The following is a 21,098-nucleotide window of genomic DNA, read 5'->3' as shown; positions in this document are numbered from 1 at the left end:
AATTATTCGATTTTAGAATGCTTACCTCTAACAAAATTTCACAAATAATAGTTTGCTATTCTAACACTGCCAAAACAACTTCTCTTTTTCTTTTCCTTCTTTTTAAACCAAACCATAATAAATTCTTCTGTCTTGAGAGCTGCTGTTATTCCCATATCATTAAAATAAACACCCAAAATTAACTATGCCCATTAAAAATATTTTATTCTCTTCTTTAAGCTATGTCTATGTGACAATAAACAATTGTTTGAACTGAAAATATACACACTTGAATGCCTTAATGCCATGGTACTACATCTATCCAGTTTTACTACACTACCTCTTTTTTAAGTCTTATTTTTCAATTAATAATTGATGACTTTTTATTCTTAATGTTAATTTCTTTTATAGAAATGTATTCATTTGTAGAAAGTTCAGCTGTTTTAAAGATGAAGTTCAAATATTTACAGTTCAGAAACCAGGGGACTTCAATGTAAGGACATGAGTATTGAACCCAAGGAAAAGAAAATTTATTTATCTAAGGAAGCTACTAAGTATTATTCATTCTTATGAATAATTGGCATGAAATTGGCCCCTTTTTCTTTTAAACTTGCATAATCTAACAACACACATGATACTCATGACATAATGCTTTAAATGCTGGCATCCTGGCCAAATAAGCACTTTTGGATGCATTTTGGACTCTAGATGCATAGATGGAATGGCTGAATAGTCTGTTTAGAATGCCATCCTTTTTAATAAAAATACAGGCAAAAATCCAGTGTATCTGATCTATTTGAAACCTTTAAATTCTGACCAAAAGTATTACTGCTTTGCCATTCAAATACATAGAGTAGGCAGTGGGGAAGTTCATGCTTTATCATTTCCAGGTATCTCAAAAACAACATACTTTCTCATGCAATCACAAATTCTGGGGCACTGGCAAGGCCAACTTTTAAAGTTATTTTAATTCCTCCTTTGCTCTGATGTTCTCTATATTACCTCCTTCTATTCATACTAACCTTCTAAGTTGTGGAATCTAGAGAAATCTTGAAATTAAATGGCTACAGGCACAACTAAGGAGATTTCTAATATAAGCTGTAAGAATTTTGGTAAGACTATCAGGGACATTTCTTACAGCTTATATTAGAAATCTCCTTAGTTGTGCCTGTAACCATTTAATTCTTCACTTTCAATAAAAGCATTAGTTGTAGCTACCATCTTGAACTTGAAAAAAGTTGTTTTAGATACATACTTACCTTAATGTGTTTGATTCTCTACTGGTGTTAAAAGACAAGGGCCCATTTATCTAAAAATTTCCATCATAACTTTTCATTTCCTTACCAGAAGTAAGACTTGCAATTTCTTCAGAATCCTGATCTTTTTCATATTTAATCATCAATTTTGGTGACTTTAACATCTGTCTTGAATTGTAAAAATAACGGTCACTTCCACTGTCTTCCAACACAAAAGATGAGTCTCTCCCAGCAGTTAATTCATGACTAATGAAGCTGTTCTTTCTGGAAGAAATCTCATGCGTCTCAGCAGTAAATCTAGAAGATAAAAAGCAAAGTTTCAGGTGAATCTAGATAACTTTGGGGCATGCAAATAAAATATCCCAAGAACTTAATATAGTTACTTAATTATTTCTTAGAAGAAAAATGAGTGGTAAAAAACTAACTTCATTTCAATCAAATAATTCATGAAGATTCATTATATTTATTATTCAAAAAGTATAAACTGATAAATTAAAAAGTTCCCATTTATCCTCCTGCTTACAGCCTATGAAATACTATTTTGGAATAAACCAAGTCTGATTTGCCACAGGGTTTTAGATAAATGACAAGAAACTCAATCATTGGTTTTTTGGAACAACCAAATAATGTGTCTCAGATTGATATTAATCACTACAGAAAATAACAGAAAATAGTCTTAACTCACCAAGAACTCTGAAAAGAATAAGACCATATAAAACATATCTCATTGACATCATACCTCTTAAAATGGTGTCTACTTTTACATTCTTAGGTGTTTAAGAATTCTCTATGGGAGAGATCCAAGATGGCAGAGTAGATAAAAACTGTGAATGCTTCGTTCCATGAATACATTAAAATTAAAACTAAATTATAGAACAACAAACTTGGAGAACCCTCTGAAGTCTGGCTGAACAAAACTTTTTTATAATTAAGGATATAAAAAAGCTACATTGAGACTGGTAGGAGGGGCTGAGAGGCAAAACAGGCTGATCCCAAATGTCCATGTTGTGGTTGAGAATTAGGAGGAATATCTTGGCAGTGGAGGTTCTCCCTGGAGTAACAAGGAACCCTAGCCCCACACCAGGCTCCCCAGCCTGGATTACTGGTACCAGGAAGAGGAGACCCCACAACACCGGGCTGTTAGAAATAGTAGGTATTCTGACCATTTGGATGGAATGGAAGGCTGCGGAAAACCCAGACGCCCTCTTAAATGGCCTGCAGAAGACTTTCTCATTACCAGGCACTCACCCTGGGCTCCGGCGGAGGGACGGTGACTTGGGGGACGTCGGAGGCATACAAGGGGGCAGACTGAGGTGTATGGCTTCAGGGCGAGGGCTGGAGGACAGTCGCCATTTCCCCTGTGTGGGGTCCTCCTCCTGTGCAGCCGGCAGGTGGGTGCCATCTTTCCTGTGTTGAGCGCGCCCCCACCATGGCCAAATCTGAATCTGAATTGGTCTGGTGAGCTCTGCTGGGACCCCACCTCACCCAAATCCCACAACTTTGGAGGTACTTTCTTGCAAGCAGTCAACCCCACCCACATTGCACTTTTTCTTGTAAAGCTATCAGAGTCTCCAGATGGCAACTAGCCTTGGTGTGCTCTGAGACTTTTTCTGAGTAGCCCCAGATTCAGCACTGGCACCAAACCAGAGTCTGCCTGAACCTGGTGACCACAACTCTTCCCACTCTAGTGACTCTCTAAGACCCTGCCTCACCCAACTCATGTAACGCAGGAGGCTTTATCAGTGGCTGAACCTTAAGAAAGTTGGCAGGTGACAGCAGGCCTTGGGGTGTCTGGCTTTTTGTGAAGCTACCCCGGACCCAGTACTGGTGGCAGCCATCCTCGGTTTGCAGTGTGGCCTTTCCCATGTGCCTCCAACTTTAGCACAGGCAATGAACAACTGCAGATCACTTTGTAGCTCCCTGGCTGGTCACAGACAGTGGGTGACCTGGGCAAGCGCCAGAACCCCTCCCAAGAGGTCCCAAAGCAACATACTTGGAGATTGATTTCAGACCACAGAGGAGCACCTCCCAATTAGCCCCACAAACAGCATACGCAAAGGGCAGTCGCAACAGACACCAGGGTCCACTGGGGCAAATACCACTGCATGTGGTAAGCTCCCCACACAGCAGCCCATAAGCTATGTATGTTGCCAAACGCCACAGCCAACCAGCCTGAGAGCCAGTGTCACCCAATGATATGCCAATAGCAATCAAGGTTCAACTATAAGAGGAGGGCACATACAACCCACACAAGGAACACTCCTGGAGCACCCAGAGCAGGTGACCTGGGAGACTGTGCCCACAGGGCACCTACTGCATAAGGCCACCCGGCCAAGACTGGGAGACATAGAATATTTATCTAATACATAGAAACAAACATGGAGAGGCAGCCAAAATGAGGAAACAAAGAAATACGACCCAAATGAAAGAACAGGAGAAAACTCTAGAAAAAGAACTAAACAAAATAGAGACAAGCAACCTACCAGAGACAGAGTTCAAAACAATAGTTATAAGGATGCTCAATGAACTTAGTGAGAACTTCAACAGAGAGCTAGTAAGCATAAAAAAGACACAGAAACCATAGAAAAGAACCAGTCAGAAGTAAAGAATACAATAACTGAAATCAGAATGCACTAGAAGGAATCACCAGCAGACTAGATTAAGCAGAGACCAAATCAGCAACTTGGAAGGCAAGGTAGCAGAAAACACCCAATTGGAACAGCAGAAAAAAAAAAAAAAAGGATAGTTGAAGAGACTTCTGTGATAACATCAAGGGTAACAACATTCACATCATAGGGATACAAGAATAAGAGAGGAAGCAAGGGATTGAAAATCTATTTGAAGAAAAACTGAAAACTTTTCTAACCTGGCAAAGGAAATAGATATACAACTCTAAATAGATATACAAGTCTAGACATACAAGTCTCAGAAAGCACAGAGAGTCCCAAACTAGATGAACCCAAACAGGCCCACACAGCAAAACACATTATAATTAGAATGGCAAAGGTCAAAGACAAAGAACAAATCCTAAAAGCAGCAAGAGAAAGACAAATGGTAAATTATGAGTCCCCTCCCCACATAAAATTGTCAGCTGATTTTTCAACAGAAAATGTGAAGATCAGAAAGGATTGGCACAAAATATTCAAAGTGATGAAAACCAAGGACCTACAACCAAAGGTACTCTACCCAGCAAGGCTATCATTTGAAAGACAGATAAAGAGCTTCCCAGACAAGAAAAAGCTAAAGCGGTTCATCACTACCAAACCAGTATTACAAGGAATGTTAGAGGGACTTCTTTAAGACGAAAAAAAAAATCAAAATTATGAATGAAATGGCAATAGCTACATATATATCAACAATTATTTTCAAAGTAAAATGATTAAATGCTCCAATCAAAAGACATAGGAGGGCCGGCCCAGTGGCTCAGGCGGTTAGAGCTCCATGCTCCTAACTCCGAAGGCTGCCGGTTCAATTCCCACATGGGCCAGTAGGCTCTCAACCACAAGGTTGCTGGTTTGACTCCCACAAGGGATGATGGGCTGCACCTCCTGCAACTAACAACGGCAACTGGCCCTGGAGCTGAGCTGCACCCTCCACAACTAAGACCGAAAGGGCAATAACTGGTGCTGAACAGCACCCTCCACAACTAAGATTGAAAGGACAACAACTTGACTTGGAAAAAAGTCCTGGAAGTACACACTGTTCCCCAATAAAGTCCTGTACCCCTTCCCCAATAAAATAAAATAAAAATCTTTAAAAAAAAAGACATAGGAGGGTTGAATGGATAAGAAAACAAAACTTTTACATATGCTGCCTACAAGAGACTCACTTCAGATTGAAAGGCACACAAAAGGAAAGTAAAGGGCTGGAAAAAAATATTTCATGTAAATGGAAACAAACAAAAAAAATTTAAAGATATAGTAGCTTTAAATAACTATAGGTACTTATACATAAATAAGTATAGGTACTTATACCAGACAAAATGGACTTTAAAACAAAGGCTATAACAAGAGACAAAGAAAGACCCAGTAATCCCAATTCCGGGTATTTATTCAAAAAGACCTAAAACACGACTTTGAGGGGCCTGTGCATATGTTCATTACAACATTGTTTACAATGGCTAAGATGTGGAGGCAGCCTGGGTGTCCATTGACAGAAGAATGGATAAAGAGGAGGTGGTACATATATACAATGGAATATTGCTCGGCCATGGAAGGGAATGACTTCTTGCCATCTGCGGCAGCATGGATGGACCTGGAAGGTACTGCGCTAAGTGAAGCGTCAGACTGAGAAAGACAGATGCAATGTGATTTTGTTTATATACGGAATCTAAAGACCAAAATAAACAAACAGAAAAATAGAAACAAACGCAAACATACAGAGAATATTTTGGTGATAGCCAAATGGGAGGAGGATTGGGGGTGTGGGTGAAAAAAAGGGGAAGGGATTATGAAACACACATTGGTAGTTACAAAATAATTATGGGGATATAAAGTAAAGCATTGGGAATACAGTCAATAATACAGTAATAACTATGCATTGTGCTAGGTGGGTATTAGACTAGTCAGGGGGGATCACTTCTTTAGTTATATAAATGTCTAACCTTTATGCTGTACACCTGAAATTAACATAAAATGAATTGAATTTCAACTGTAATTGAAAAATCAAAAAAGGGGAGAAAGGTGAAGGGGAATAAGAGGTCCAAATTTCCAGCTATAAAACAAGTAAGTTATGGGGATGTAATATATAGCATAAAGAATATCGTCAATAATGTGATAGTGTGGTATGGTGTCAGATGGTTGCTGGACTTATCACGGTGATCACTTCTTCAGGAATATACTTGTTCAATAATTATGGTATACCCTGAAACTAACATAATATTGTATGTTAGGTATATTTTAAATAAAAATCTTAGAAATGAGTTCTCTATGATAATTTGAGAAGATTGTGTTTTTATTTAGATGATGATAGAAAACATATTCATTATAAGTTTATTCTCATTTTTATTCTATTCATGCAATTTCAATGTACATATTTACATTTGTATTTGATACTGGTGTTTGGTACCCACTAGTAACTGTTGAGAGTAAGTGAAGAAAGGAAACAAAGTAAGACATAATACATGAATACTACATCACACAAAGTAAAAGCAAAATAATATCATGACACACAGCATGGATGATCATTGTGGAGTAGTGCAGGTGAAGACCAGTGGTGATGCATCAGCTCAATGATGACAGAGTAGGCAGGCTGAAATCAGATGGACCTCTACAACGTGCATCAGATTTTACATGTTACCAATATTTCAATATTCCCACAAAATTTCAATGTGGGAATTTCTGAGGAAATTCCACATCTCATAAATTTAAAGGCAAAATTATAATAAAACTCATGAGGCTGTTTAAAAACAAAATCAATCCAGAAAGCATGCTTGATATGTAACATCTGCTACAGAAATGGAACACAAGAAGAGCTTTTACTTCAGAGACCTTATTAGGTTCCTCAACCTAACAAGCTGCCATTAGCCAGGTATACACCTATCAGTCCATTAACAGTCACTTGTAAATATAAGAGCTTTCTAACTCACAGGAAGCCGCTATTTTGACTATCCTCTTCTTCTGAATTGATGAGTGTACATGCATGCTCAAGCATCGGTGGTGGGTACCGATTGAATCCTCCTATTGAGAGAACAAAGTTGTAGTTAGATCTTTAAACTAGAAATTGTGTTTGGTAGGTATAGAGAATTCTCAAAGGAATCTTCTTGGAGCAATAAATGTCACTAAATGATTTCAGCAAAATTTGGCTGGGGTGAAAACAGAAAATAGTATCAACCAGCAATAGCATTCTAAACTTAATTTTAGAGTATTCTGCAGCCAAATAACCAGCATCAAGGAAACAGACCTTCTCAAATTGTTCATTTAAGGGTTAATTGTAATGCAGAGATCCATGATTTCTATATGGTCAGGCCAACATTATCTAAGGGATATTTTATTGACTCTATAAAGCTTTTTCACTCAGACTTATGCTAACAAATCAAATATCAAAAAGGTAATATTTTATTACATGATCCTATTTCTGTGCTTCTACACCAATTAACACTGATTTCCTAGAAGGAAAAAAAATCACAGAAAAGGTTTTTACTTACTGACTTAAATAAGTTCCTTCACTTCCTTCCTATAGTTATTCTATAAGCTGTGGAATATTGAGAAATATATCATTTTCCTCCTTGTTCAGGAAAACAAATAGTTTTTAGTTAAAGGAGGCCTTTGACCATTGAATATTCCAAAACTCTATTAAAATATCTCAGAAGATATTTATGGCTTTATAATCATCATTTTCTCTGGTCCTAAGATGAGCATTTTCTTTCATTGCTCTGAAATGAGACTGTGTCTTCTAATCAATTGCATTTGAAAGTTGCTGTTAGTGACGCAGGAACTGTGATGCGGTTGTTCACTGTCTGTGCATTTGGGAACAGCAAACATGCCAGCACCAAAACTTGTAGAATGGGGTCAGTAGTTTAGAAAACATTCTCAGAAGTATTAGGAAAGGAATCTTTTAATCCCTACAAAACAAGAGGTTATGGGAAGGCAGCAAATTGAATGTGTTTAACATTGCTCAGGTAGAAATCAAAGTAAGCAAGCTCTATATGAAAAGATGTTCAACCTCACTAATCATCAGAGAAATGCAAATTAAAACCACAATGAGATAGCACCTCACACCTGTCAGAATGGCTATCATCAAAAAATCAACAAAGAACAAGTATTGGCATGAATGTGGAGAAAAGGGAATCCTCATGAGCCCTCACTCTTGGTTGGATTGTAGATTGGTGTAATTGCAATGGAAAACAGTATGGAGGTTCCAAACAAATTAAAAATAGAACAACCTATGATCCAGCAATTCCACTTCTGTGTATTTATCCAAAGAAATCCAAAACACTAATTCAAAAAGATATATGCATCCATGTATTCATTGCAGCATTATTTACAATAGCCAAGATAATGGAAGCAACCTAAGTGTCCATCAATAGACAATTGGGCAAAGATGGCATTTTTTAAAGAAATAGAACAAAAAATAATCAGATTTGTTTGGAACCACAAAGACCCCAAATAGCCAAAGCAATCCTAAGAAAAAAGAACAATGCTGGAGGTATCACACTCCCCGACTTTAGCCTGTACAACAGGGCAACAATAATCAAACACCATGGTATTGGAGGAAAAACAGACACATAGACCAATGGAATAGAATTGAGAACCTAGAAATAAACCCACATAAATACGGACAGATAATTTTTGACAAAGAAGCAAAAAACATACAATGGAGAAAAGACAGCCTTTTCAATAAATGGTGCTGCCAGAATTGGAAAGACACATGCAAAAGAATGAAACTGGACTGCTATTTGTCACCATGTACCAAAATTAATTCAAAATGGATCAAAGATTTAAGCATAAGACCTGAAACAATAAAATGCATAGAAGAAAACATAGGTACTAAACTTACGGACCCTGGGTTCAAAGAGCAGTTTATGAATTTGACTCCAAAGGCAAGGGAAGTAAAAGCTAAAATAAATGAACGGGACTGTATCAAACTTAAAAACTTCTGCACAGCAAAAAAAACTATTGACAAAATAAAGAGGCAACCGACTGACTGGGAGAAGATTTTTACAAACAGTGCCTCCGGTAAGGGGTTAATATCCAAAATATACAAGGAACTCATACAACTCAACAACAAAAAAACAAACAACACAATTGAAAAATGAGCACAGGACCTGAAGAGACATTTCTCCAAAGAGGACATACAAATGGCAAATAGACATATAAAAAAGTGCTCAACATCATTAATCATCAGAGAAATGCAAATAAAAACCACAATGAGATATCACCTCACCCCAGTTAGAATGGCTATCATCAACAAGACAAATAGTAACGAATGTTGGAGAGGCTGTGGAGAAAAAGTAACCCTCATATACTGTTGGTGGGAATGCAGATTGGTGCAGCCGCTATGGAAGGCAGTGTGGAGGTTCCTCCAAAAATTATGAATAGACTTACCACATGACCCAGCAATCCCTCTCCTGGGTATCTACCCCAAAAATATGAAAACATTTATCCATAAAGACAAGTGTGCTGCAATGAACATTTATGGTGTTCATTTTTAAATTTTATTTATGGTGGCAACAACATGGAAACAACAAAATGTTCTTCGATAGATGAATGGATAAAGAAGTAGTGGTATATATACAAAATGGAATTCTATTTGGTGGTAAGAAAAGATGAAATAGGACCATTTGTGACAACATGGATGGATCTTGAGATTATCATGCTAAGCGAAATAAGTCAGACAGAAAAAGTAGAAAACCATATGATTTCACAGATATGTGGTGTATAAACCAAAAACAACAAAAGAACAAGACAAACAACTGAGAAACAAAAACTCATAGACACGGACAATAGTTTAGTGGTTACCAGAAGGTAAGGGGGTAGGAGGGTGGTAGATGATGGTAAAAGGGATCAAATATATGGTGATGGAAGGAGAACTGACTCTGGGTGGTGAACACACAATGTGATTTATAGAGGATGTAATACAGAATTGTATACCTGAAATTTATGTAACTTTACTAACAATTGTCACCCCAATAAACCTTAACTAAAAAAGAAAGAAAGAAAAAAGGGAGGGAGGGAGGGAGGGAGGGAGGGAGGGAGGGAGGGAGGGAGGGAGGGAGGGAAGGGAGGGGAGGAAGGAAGGAAGGAAGGAAGGAAGGAAGGAAGGAAGGAAGGAAGGAAGGAAAGAAGGAAGGAGATGTGGTACGTATATAAAATGGAATACTATTCAGCCATAAGAAAAGAATGAAATCTTACCATTTGGGACAACATGAATGGACCTATAGGATATTATGCTAAGTGAAATAAGTCAGACAGAGAAAGACATACCATATGATCTCACTTATATGTAGAATTGAAAGAACAAAATAAATGAACAAATAAAACAGAAACAGATTGATAGATAGAAGAAATTCATGATTACCAGATGGGATTGGGGTTGGGAGCTGGGTGAAAAAGGTGAAGGGATTAAGAAGTACAAATAGGTAGTTACAAAATAGTCACAGGGATGTAAAGTTCAGTACAGGAAATATAGTCATTAATATGGTAATAGCTATGTATAGTGGCAGATGGGTACTAATCGGGGGGACCACTCTGTAAATTATATAAATGTCTCGCCAGTATGCTGTACACCTGAAATCAATATAATATTGAATATCAACAGTAATTGAAAAACAAAAATTGAAAAAGTAATAAAAAGTAAGCAAGCTCTACATAATTGCAAAGCCACTTAAGACCCCAACAAGGCTAGCTATGAGGTTTTTTTGGTCTTTTAAAAGTGCTGTATCATAATCAATCTTGATGGCATAAAGAACAATATGGAAAAAGATGGACAGAAATGACTGAATCAAGGAATAGCTTACGAAAGTCAAATTTTGAATACGAAGTTTTAGGGATGCCTTAACCAGTCTATTTTACTGTAGAAGCGATACTACTCTGTCTAAAAGAACTCTTGACTACTATAAAAGAAAAACTCTAATAGGAAAGTTGGTATCAACATTTAATTGGAAGCATTATTTTCCTTTCTTTTTATGTACTATATTGTTGCATCCTACAATCGAAGGCATTTAGAGTTAAAAAAAATAACATGATATTCCCAAGTGGGCAATTATTGGCTTCTCCAATCGAATATGAGTCAGAGGAGAAAGGTGGAGCTCTCTCTGCAATGAAGGGTGAACTCTCAAGACATTGTCACTATGTTGGCATTGGAGAGTCCTTGGATACCAGAATAACTTTGGAATTCTAGGGTAGCAGGACTGGTTCCAGCAGAACCTAACTCTAAACTTGTCAAATTCCCATAAAGAATAGGTTCCACTCCAATTCTGTGGGAATCCTGTAGAGTAGGGTTTCTCAACCTCAATGCTCTGGATATTTTGAGCTGGATCACTCCTTGCTGTGGATGAGGGTGTCCTGTGCATTGTAGAACGGTTAGCAACATCTCTGGTCCCTACCCACTAGATACCAGTAGCATCCTCTCCTTCAGTTGTGACAATCAAAAATGTCTACAGACATTTCCAAATGTGCTCTGGGGGCAAAATCATCTCTAGTTGAGAACCACTGCTTTAGAAAGAGTGATTCTCAAGCCATTCATGGTGAAGGACAAGGTATTTTTTTTTATTTCTAATCCTTTGTAGACTAATGTTTTTGGTTTATATCTTGCTCAATGAGACACAGCCCACTGTTCATGCACTTGTACGCTGTGGCGATGTCAAATTCCTTTTAAAGTTTCTAGATGCTTATTCTCAATTTCTGTATTTCTCTCTTCACAGCTCAGTTGGTGAACTAACGCCCATCCAATGGTTGACACTCTGTAGTGCAATGGTCTTGCTACTCAAAGTGTAATTTTTGGACCAGAAGCATTGACTTAACTGGGGATCCTGTTAGAAATGCAGACTCTCAGGCTCCATCCTAGACATACTGAAGTAGAATCAGCATTTTAACAAGATTCCTATGTGATTTGTATGATCAGACTCTTTTGGAGCCGCACAGGACTGTGGTGTCTTTACACCTTCACGCAGGTCTCCAGAGTGTGCCACGGTTAGAAATAAACCAGGTGTAGCAGGGAAAACTTTTATTTAAATGCTCATCCTGGGGACCATCTAAGAGAGACTAAATTGCCTTTAGGTTGAGAGACTGTAAACCAGGAGACCTCCAGTCACTCTGTGTTTCAAAAGTGCTGAGATTTGGGCTAAGAGACATTCTATCAAGAAAAAAGTCTCACCATATTGTGACCAAGGTATAAACAGGGTATAACTTCGATATGTCCTATCCCTGTCCTCCTCGCACCATCTAATTCACATGTTTGAGTTAGTTATAGGTGCAAAGACATGTTAAGTTATCAACACTATTAACAAACACTAATTTATTAAAACAAAGAGGAAAAACAAAATAATGACTTACGTCTGATTGAGTATACAAATGGCTTTAAAAACTTCACAATATAATCCAGATCTGGTTTATGAATTCTCCCAAGCTGTATCAGATGGTGGTCACGTGGGTAGCTGGCTAACTCCTCCATGTTGTCCTTATATGCAGAGCCCAGGGAAATCACAAATATGACATAGCCTTGACACTTGGCCCTCAGAGCCATCTTTTTCAAAAATTCCTTTCTCTCATGATTTTCTCCTGCTGAGATTACAAAGATGACCTTGTGTTTTCTCAGGTGGGGTGTTCCTGGAAAGAGATTCTCCATGGTCCACAGTAGAGCATGGCCAAAGGTGGCGTCTCCGTTTAGCTGTTGGAGGGCATTCTGGATGTGGCTCTTCATTACAATTCGGTTGTCATACGTCGTAAACGCAAACTCTATCTTTACCTCACCTTTCTTTCTCCTAGAACTATCCCAAGGAGAATAGCTCAACAAGGCAATCCTATCACCAGAGTCTGAGACTAACGGGTCTGAAGCAATGTCGAAGTTGTCAAGCATTGAGCTCACCAAGTCTTTCACAGCTTTAAACTCATCACTTGCTATATTCCAAGAATTGTGTAAGAGGAAGGCTACATCCATGTGTGAATTTTCAGGTAAAAGATTCTCTTTCATGCAGGCATGTGGAAAGCATTTATCTGAAAATACATAGAGAGACTCATCATTGGTTCAATGTTGGCACAACAAGACACTGTTTTTGGAGATTTTCAAGTGATTCAGTGACTGATTAGCAAGAACTAATAATCTGATCAATATCTTTTCAATCTCACATCATTTAATGAGAAATTTTCAATGTCCCAACATTTCTGTGGCCACTAGCAGACATTGGGGAAGGTCCTTGTTAAAAGCAGGTGTAGGTAGCATATATACTTGAAATCTACAAGTCATGTCCAAACTCATTTAGAAAATATTTTCAACATTTTAGAGGCTTTTGATACAAGCTACCAAATTGTCCCCAAGAAAAATCACATCAATTGAGATAATCTTCCAAACCAATTTTCATACTCGATGGAAGCTTCAAACATTACAGAGGTTGAAACCCTGACATATGGTGTTGGAAAACTGGAAAACTTAAAATAGAATCTACAATAAAAAATAGAAATCTCTGGTAAAGCCAGAGTTAGTAACTCACCAGTAAGGCATTTCAAATGTTACAGCACAATAAATTCTTCTCACTGGTCTTACCATAGCAAAGTGTACACCTCCAGAGTCTTTCTAATGGTTCGTGGTCCTCATTTGAAGGAATTGGAATCACCTGAAATGTTCCAGTGTTGTCAAACTGTATTGAAAAAGAAGCATATGCTTATTTGCTCATTTTCTTTAGTGACTATCAGTAAGCTATTGTGCACCCACGTTAAAGATCAGTTTGAAAAACACCTCATTACTATTGCCTTGTATTATAGCCTTTTGCTCAGTTCAGTACATCTTTACACACACACATACACACACACGCGCGCGTGCGTGCGCACACACGCAATATCCACCTTTTATCCTAACATAACCGAAAGAAGGATATAGAACAGGTATCTGCCTCCCTGTTTTATGACCAAAAAAAATGGCACAAGATAACCACCAGTTTCACCTATTGGGGCAAGTATTAAAATATCTTATTTCCAAGCCTACAATTTTGCACTGAATTTTTACATGCTTCTGACTAAGTACTAATGGATTATGTGCCACACATCAGCTTCTGAAATTGGGTCCTGCACCCACACACAGATAAAGAAACTGAGACTCACAGAGGTCAAATGATGTTCCTCAGGTCACTCAGTGAAACGGAGGGTCCTTATGACTTTGATTAAATTCAGTTTTAAGTCCTAGCTCTGGAAATCATCTATTTCTCCATGCCCCTCAGAAACCTAGCTTTTCCCCCAGATAATCAGCACCCCCCAGGCAGCAGAAGACCGTAGCCCAGACCTGACTAATGGTCACACAGTCCAGTCCTCTGGCAAGCTGATAGCATCTTGACCTAAGTTATGTTTCAGTTCCTGAGCCCTAGGAACGACCTCCTGGCTACTTTCCCTGGAGACTGGACAGAGGAACTCTGGAACAGACCTCAGTACTGTCCTCAAGACCTGAAGAAATTATTCATTACCCTTACCTCACCTCTGACCAATCAACTCCCAACATGACCCCAAATCCATAATCAACAGTGTCTTGTAATTTTGCTTTATGTAATCTGTAACCTACACACCACTGGGGAGGTCAGGCTTTTGAGCATGAGCTTCCCGGTCTCCTGGATGGCACCATTCATCAATAAAATAGACAATATTTCTCCACACACACACAAAAAAAGATAAAGGAAAAAAGAAAAGAAGAAGAAATTGGGTCCTGCAGAAATTTTATATTCACAGGTTTCCTTTGGCCTCGTTAAGTAGTAATCCCAACTATTTACACCCTGATCATAGTATCAGATGTCCAGTGGACATCCCAATTAAAAGTCTATTTCATAAGGCAGTAGACAGAAGACACTAAGTCTATTCAAAATTCTTGGTAGTGCACTGCCTGGTTATATCTGCCTCTTGATTACATTTTCTACTTTAATACTCACTGAAATGGGCAATGGATAGCATTCATTCAGTGAGTCAATAGCTATTTATTGGGCATTTACCGTATGAGGCACCATATGAGGCAGAAGCTTTTTAAAAATGAAAGAAATCTACCATTCCCAGGTTACTGATGAAGGTATCTCTCCATTCACAAAGATGCTCATGTTTTTTCTCTTTCTCCTTTGGGAAATTAAAGGGTTAGGAAAGCCACACTTTCTATGTTTCTATATAGTGCGGAGTGAGGATTTGGAAATATTTATAATCATTCCAGCCATATGGTTAGAAAGTATTTACTATATTCCTACTCCTATCTTTTATGAAATTGTATGCTTTGAGTGTTATTTTGTATTTGACCTTGTTGGTTCCCCCTTGTAAAGATGAAATGCTGCCTAGATAAATCAAAGAAGTTTATTCATCAGAGTAAACCACATGTTCTTCATTCATTCATTCAACAAATATTTATTGAATGTCTACAATGCTATAAGTACTTTTCTAGGTGCTAGGCATACAAAAATGAACAAAGCAGATAAAAATCTCTACCTTACATTCTAGTGAGGAGACATACACCATCACATAACAAATAAATACATTATCTAGTATGCTGGGGGGGGGTAATGATTTTTAGAAGAAAAACTTTGACTTCCTACAATCCTTTCTGTCAGGATCTATTGTCACTCTCCCTGCAGCTCCTGTTTCTAAAAAATTCTTGGATGTGTTATAAGCAGATTGATTCTCTTCATGTTATAGAGAGCTTGCTTTTCTTTTCACAGTAAAAATATGAGTATTTATATGAAAATAGACCTTTATAACCTCTGGGACAACATGATGCCTTCACACAGCTCCAGAAACATGTATTTCATGGATAATCTGAATATATCAAAAAATAGTAGAATAGTGGAGGGAGAGGTTCTTCATTTTTGTGGGGAGAGAGAGGGAAGCATAGATCCCATAAGAATCTGTGCATCCAAAAACGAAGGAACCTCTCTTGGGAAAAATACACATCAATGTAATACACAACCTTAGGGGTTTTGAGATGCCCTAAACTCCATCTGTCACAGGTTAAGACCAGTTGTTCAATGAGATACAGTGAGCAGATGACGGAATTGAGAAACAGATCTGCAGAGGGCTGGAAGGGCACCACGGTCACGGCCCTTTCTGTTAGGCAGACCTGAGTTTGAACCTTGACTTCGCCATTTAGTAGCTGTACAAAACTGGCAGTCTCTCAAACTCTTTGAGCCTCAGTTTCCCGATTTTTAAATGGACATAACAACTGCACTGACTTCAGAGGATTGTGACAAGGTATGAGCATGCATACAAATTCTAGGGGCAGAGCCTGGCACACTGCATGGACTGAGTAAATGTGGCTGCTGTTATTATTGACTGCTGTTATTATTAGATATTAGATTTCATGGACCCTGGTAACAGTACAGCTGTGAAAACTGTACAGGTGCTCAAGCAGCCACATATCTCCCCCTACTCCCCATTATTCCCATCCTGCTAGTACCACACTGTCTTCAAAATGAAGAAGTTGCCAAGGGAAATTCTTACCCCAAAAGCCTCATTAAAGAAAACCCTTTCATTAGCAGCAAAGACTGCGGGACTGATGTCCAGGGCGTTAAGCTCCATGGTGGCCGTGACGATGGATGCCCTACTGGCTTCTTGTCCGTTGCTGAAAAACACAGCAACTCTCCGCACGTTGGCTCCTGCATATGTCCGCTTGAAAACGTTCCGGGCCACAAACCTCATCGCATTACCAATGTCCTGTGCTTCTGTAGGGATTTGATATTTTATTTGGGAAAGAAGCTGGACGAGTTGCTTCTTGCTGTGGTAGTCGGACCACCGGATGAGGTAGCTGGCGCCTGAGCCATAGGAAACCACAACAACTCTTGCTCCCACAGGGCAATTATTTTCCCTGATGGTAAGGTCACTGACGATAGAAGTGATGATATCCCTCGTTTCATTAAATATCTGTTCTGTGCTATCGTAGGACTGATCCAGAGCAAACACCAGCTCGGTTGGATACACTGGACACTTTTCTACAAGAATGAAAAGCAAAAGTATTAAGTTATTTCACCGGATCAAAAGTCTTCCCCACTCCCTCACTCCAGTGAGGCTGGTTCACACTGAGGTCTAAAAAAATGCAAGTGTTCCATACAGCTCTAGAACTGGAGGATCCCACATGTAATGGAAGGAAAGGAATCTGCTTTGTTAGCTTAAAGGTGTTGCATAAAGATGGTGCATTAATAGTTGGATATGTAAAGTGTAGACTTCACAGCCTCTCTGTCCTACTGGCCAGGAGGGTACCTGGTAGATTTAATTCAAATCCACAAAGTTTGATAGGGCACTTACATGTACAAAGTCATTTTGTTTTGTTTCAGAATCCAAGTGAATGGTGCCATACACCCGGGATACGCTCACAGACCCTGCAGGTCTACTTCAGCAGGCCGCTAGGAGACCAGGAGCCCTTGATGTTGACATAACTAGCTTCTGCGGCAATGTGATCCAAAGGATCTAAGACACCATGCAATACCGATTGCAGTCTAGGCTCGGAGAAGACTATTGCAGAGTCAGGTTGACAAATGTGGGCACTTGGTGAGATGGAAGGTGTAAATGTGGGTTAGAGGAAGGAAGGGAAACATCGCCCATGCACGAAGCTGGTGTCCATAGGATCCAGCGTCAGACAGAGCAACAGAATGTGGTCAGAGAGCTCTGTCACTGATCCCCCAGCAACACAGGGCCTACTCTGTGAAGAAACTGAGTTACAAACTGTGACAAGACCTAGAAAGAACAATAGTGTGAAGGGGATGGAGGCTGGGGGGTGGGGGTGGTCACCATTCTACAATCAGGTAGAAACATGGCATTGACAGTTATTGTCAAAATCAAAAGACAGAAGCGTCTGCATAGAAGGAAGACGTCCTTTTTTCCCATGGGCGCGAGACTTTCTTTCAAATTGGTCTTGTCAGAACACAGTAGTTATAAGAAACACAGTGTAATGAGACTACTCACCTTCCCAACAAGCTATGAAAAGGAAAGAGAGAGAAAAGAGTCAGTTACATTTTGGAACACAGACTGAAAATAATCCAAAACAACAAAATTTCAACAATATTTTGTTTGACTCTAAGTGCACATGAGGCTAATGCCTAAGATATGGGAAGCCAAAGTTGAAGGATTGAGGAAGACGTCCACAGAACTTTATTAATTTTTGAACCTTCCTGGCCCTTTCTCCTTTTGAGCCATGGCCAGCAAACTTCAGCAGAATCTTGGTTGAAACCTAAAACACTGATCACTTGTCTTAGAAGCAGAATAGATGAGCCTCTGATTAAATGGCAAGATAGCTAAAATTCAATTTGTTTTGTCTCTCTGCTTATAGCCTTCTGAGACTCATTCAGTGAGGCAAGGCTAAAATATGGGGTTTTATTTTCTTCCCTGATGAACACCTTGGGAGCCTCTCTATTCCTGCGGAACTCTGAGGATTTCCAAATGAATTTTGTCTCGGCTGAAAAATATAGCTCCTACGTTTGAGTGATCTCCGTATCAAGAGAGAGGAGGGAAACCCCCCAAAGATTTCTCCTGAGCAAAATAGCATCTGGTTTCTCTAAGTGATTTACTCTGTCAGATGAAGCGGGGGAAATGTCGGTAAATCTTTAAGAAAGCACAGGCCTGACAATTTCCATGTTCATTTTACTCAATTCCTAGGAAGCAAATGAGTCACTGCAATATAATAAAAGATTTTACTAGCACTGATAACAAATTGGTCCTCCATCCTGCTGTCCCACAGAGCATGTTCCCCTCACACCAACCCTGTTAACATCTTTTGTCTTTCGTCTGTGCCAGCAGATAGCACACATAACCCACAGCTTCCGCTGCACTCAAGGCCTGAAACAGATCCCTTTTTTTCTGACAGAAAACTTTTTTATTTGTCAACCTCTCACCCAGCTCAGGCTCTGGAAATAGACACACCTGTCTGGGTTTGAATCTAGTAAAGCTGGGTGACTGAGTAAACGAGTTGACCTCTTGTAGTGTGTTTCTTTTTAACTTTATTTTTCCTAAAAAATCCTCTTTGCTTATACCTCTCCCTCTAAAACTTTAATCATTTGGGTCCTCCTGTTTTGTTCTCGACTGCCCTCCTCTCTCTCCATTCTCCCCAGCCTCCTAGATCTCTTATTTGGTTCTGGGGGTAGGGTCCCAGCCACCCGTTCAAGACCTGGGCCCTCATTCCTGTGTGGCAGAGCGCTGCTGCAGGACTGAAGAGCAGACATGTTAGACCAGGAGTCCAACCTTGCAGGACCTCGATGATCTCATCTATAAAGTGAGGCCATTTGAATTACCTCTAAAGGCCTGTCACCAAAATCCTCATCTAAGATCCAAATACCAGAATTCCGTGCTCATGGATCAGCACCCTGTCTGGTTATAGAACCGCCCATACTCCCCCTGGCCCCTTAATTTTCTGGCTAACTCCTTTCATTGACTGTTGGAAAACTGTCTTCAAAAACCCAAGCCCTATGAGGGCTGGTATTTACCTCCCCAGCCCCTTCCACCTCCTTTGGTGTTCCTTGGGAAGACATCATTTGATTTTGCTGAGAATACCAGCAACATCTTGAGTGAGGCTGATCACACATTCATGTCCCCTCCAGTGGCTCTCCCTTTGTCCCCTCCCTGTGGCCCCAGGCCTGGTTCTCACATCCTCCTTGTGCTGGAGCCTTTTTAACTCTCAATCAATGTCTTTCACAAGGTCCTTTCCCTTTGAATCCTCTTTCCACTAGCTTCTTCCTGTTTTTCAACTTGCCTACATTTGGCAGGAATTCCTCATCGTTACGATGCCATTTTCTGTCCTTTGGCCCCACTCCTTTTGCTTCCTGGGCTCATCCCTTGGGGTTCTGTCTCTGTCTCTCTAGTGTTATATCCTTGGTAACCTCACCCATCCATGTGGCTCTAAGGACCACAAGTATTTGAGTGACTTCAACAGCTGAGTCTCCTTTCCTGATCCTCACCTTTTTACAGCCGCACTTTCATCAGCTGGTTGTATTGTTTCAATTTGGGGCTTACACAACATTCTTCGACCTCTAAAAAGTTTACAGTCATCACGTTTTCCTACCAATTGATTTCCTTTCACAACCCCTTCTCTGTCTCCTGACCCACAGTGTTACTAAGCCTCTCCGCGCCTGGCCTTACATTAATTTTGAATTTGTTTTAGTTGTTGTTCTGTCCTTGTCACATGCTTTCAGTGACTATATTTTCATCCCAAATCCTTCAGTAAATTTTCTCATTTTACATTCATCTGACTGTGATTGTATAAGCATTATTACAAACATAATGCAAATATGAAAAAAGACAAATCACCTAAAATCACCCAAAAGTTGTTACAATTTTCTGCCTTCATCTCTAATATATAGATAGACAGATATAGATATAGACATAGACATAGAGATAGAGAGATAGAGATAGAGATAGATAGATGTGTGTGTATGTGTGAAAATGAGGATCCAAGTTAATTTTTTGCTTTTTAATGGCAATTTTTTTCATATTCTGGCTGTCTTTATCAGATGATGTACCACAACCTTATTATTCTATAAGTTTAAAGACTCTAAATGTATAGTTATTTTGCTCTAATGAATATTTCAATAATCATCTGTATCTATAATTTGTCCTTGTTCTGCTTTATTTCCTGAGGATACATTTTCAGAAGTGAGATCACTGGATGTTTTCTACCTCATTTTCCCCTTCCTTATAACGAAAAACAACCTCTCTATTTGTTGACTCCTGCTTTATTCTTTTGCTGAAATTATTATCTTGCCACTCCCCATCACTTCCCCATAGCCAGATTCAATTACTCCCATCCAAGGAGACTTCACTAACTAATAATCAACTAACCCCAAACTCCTTGTTCACCCCTATAACACCATGCTTTCTCAGGCCTTTGTACATAATCGTTATATTAGTGTGATCTAATTCACACACCATTTGAGTTGGTCTCTAATTGCTTCCCATAGGCATGTTTCCTCTCGCAGTATGAACGGCACCTCATGAGCTAAGTTGAGGTACTGCATCAATTACTTATACCCCTTCCGCTACCCCCCCTTTGATGGCCCTCATAACAAGCCTAGTGCAGAAGACATCTGCCCTCTCCACCAGTGAAGTCTGCCTACTGATTCCTCATACCTACACTGCCTTCATCCTACATGCCCTCACCAACCACACATGCCGCTGCTCCATAACACAGATACTCACGACTATGGTCTCGCACGAACTTGATCAGATCACATTGCTGCAAATAAAAACAGAGAGAGAGAAAAGGAAC

At 39.3% G+C, this 21,098-nt stretch overlaps 1 protein-coding gene across 1 annotated transcript in view; it reads right to left on the bottom strand.

The window, feature by feature from the left end:
• Positions 1–21,098, bottom strand: part of COL6A5 (collagen type VI alpha 5 chain) — a 117,879-nt gene that overhangs the window by 23,630 nt on the left and 73,151 nt on the right. The window contains exons 31-37 of the mRNA XM_019726036.3: positions 21,029–21,065; positions 17,807–17,818; positions 16,349–16,836; positions 13,437–13,530; positions 12,230–12,889; positions 6,823–6,913; positions 1,324–1,532 (exon numbers count right to left, since the gene is read on the bottom strand). Coding sequence (XP_019581595.3) covers positions 1,324–1,532; positions 6,823–6,913; positions 12,230–12,889; positions 13,437–13,530; positions 16,349–16,836; positions 17,807–17,818; positions 21,029–21,065 — 1,591 coding nt within the window. The remainder of the gene's footprint in view (positions 1–1,323; positions 1,533–6,822; positions 6,914–12,229; positions 12,890–13,436; positions 13,531–16,348; positions 16,837–17,806; positions 17,819–21,028; positions 21,066–21,098) is intronic.

The sequence above is a fragment of the Rhinolophus sinicus genome, chromosome 5 (assembly GCF_057876585.1).
Source record: "Rhinolophus sinicus isolate RSI-liver-muscle chromosome 5, RSI-T2T, whole genome shotgun sequence".
Classification (NCBI taxonomy): domain Eukaryota; kingdom Metazoa; phylum Chordata; class Mammalia; order Chiroptera; family Rhinolophidae; genus Rhinolophus; species Rhinolophus sinicus.
This window is presented reverse-complemented; position numbering and strand designations above follow the sequence as displayed.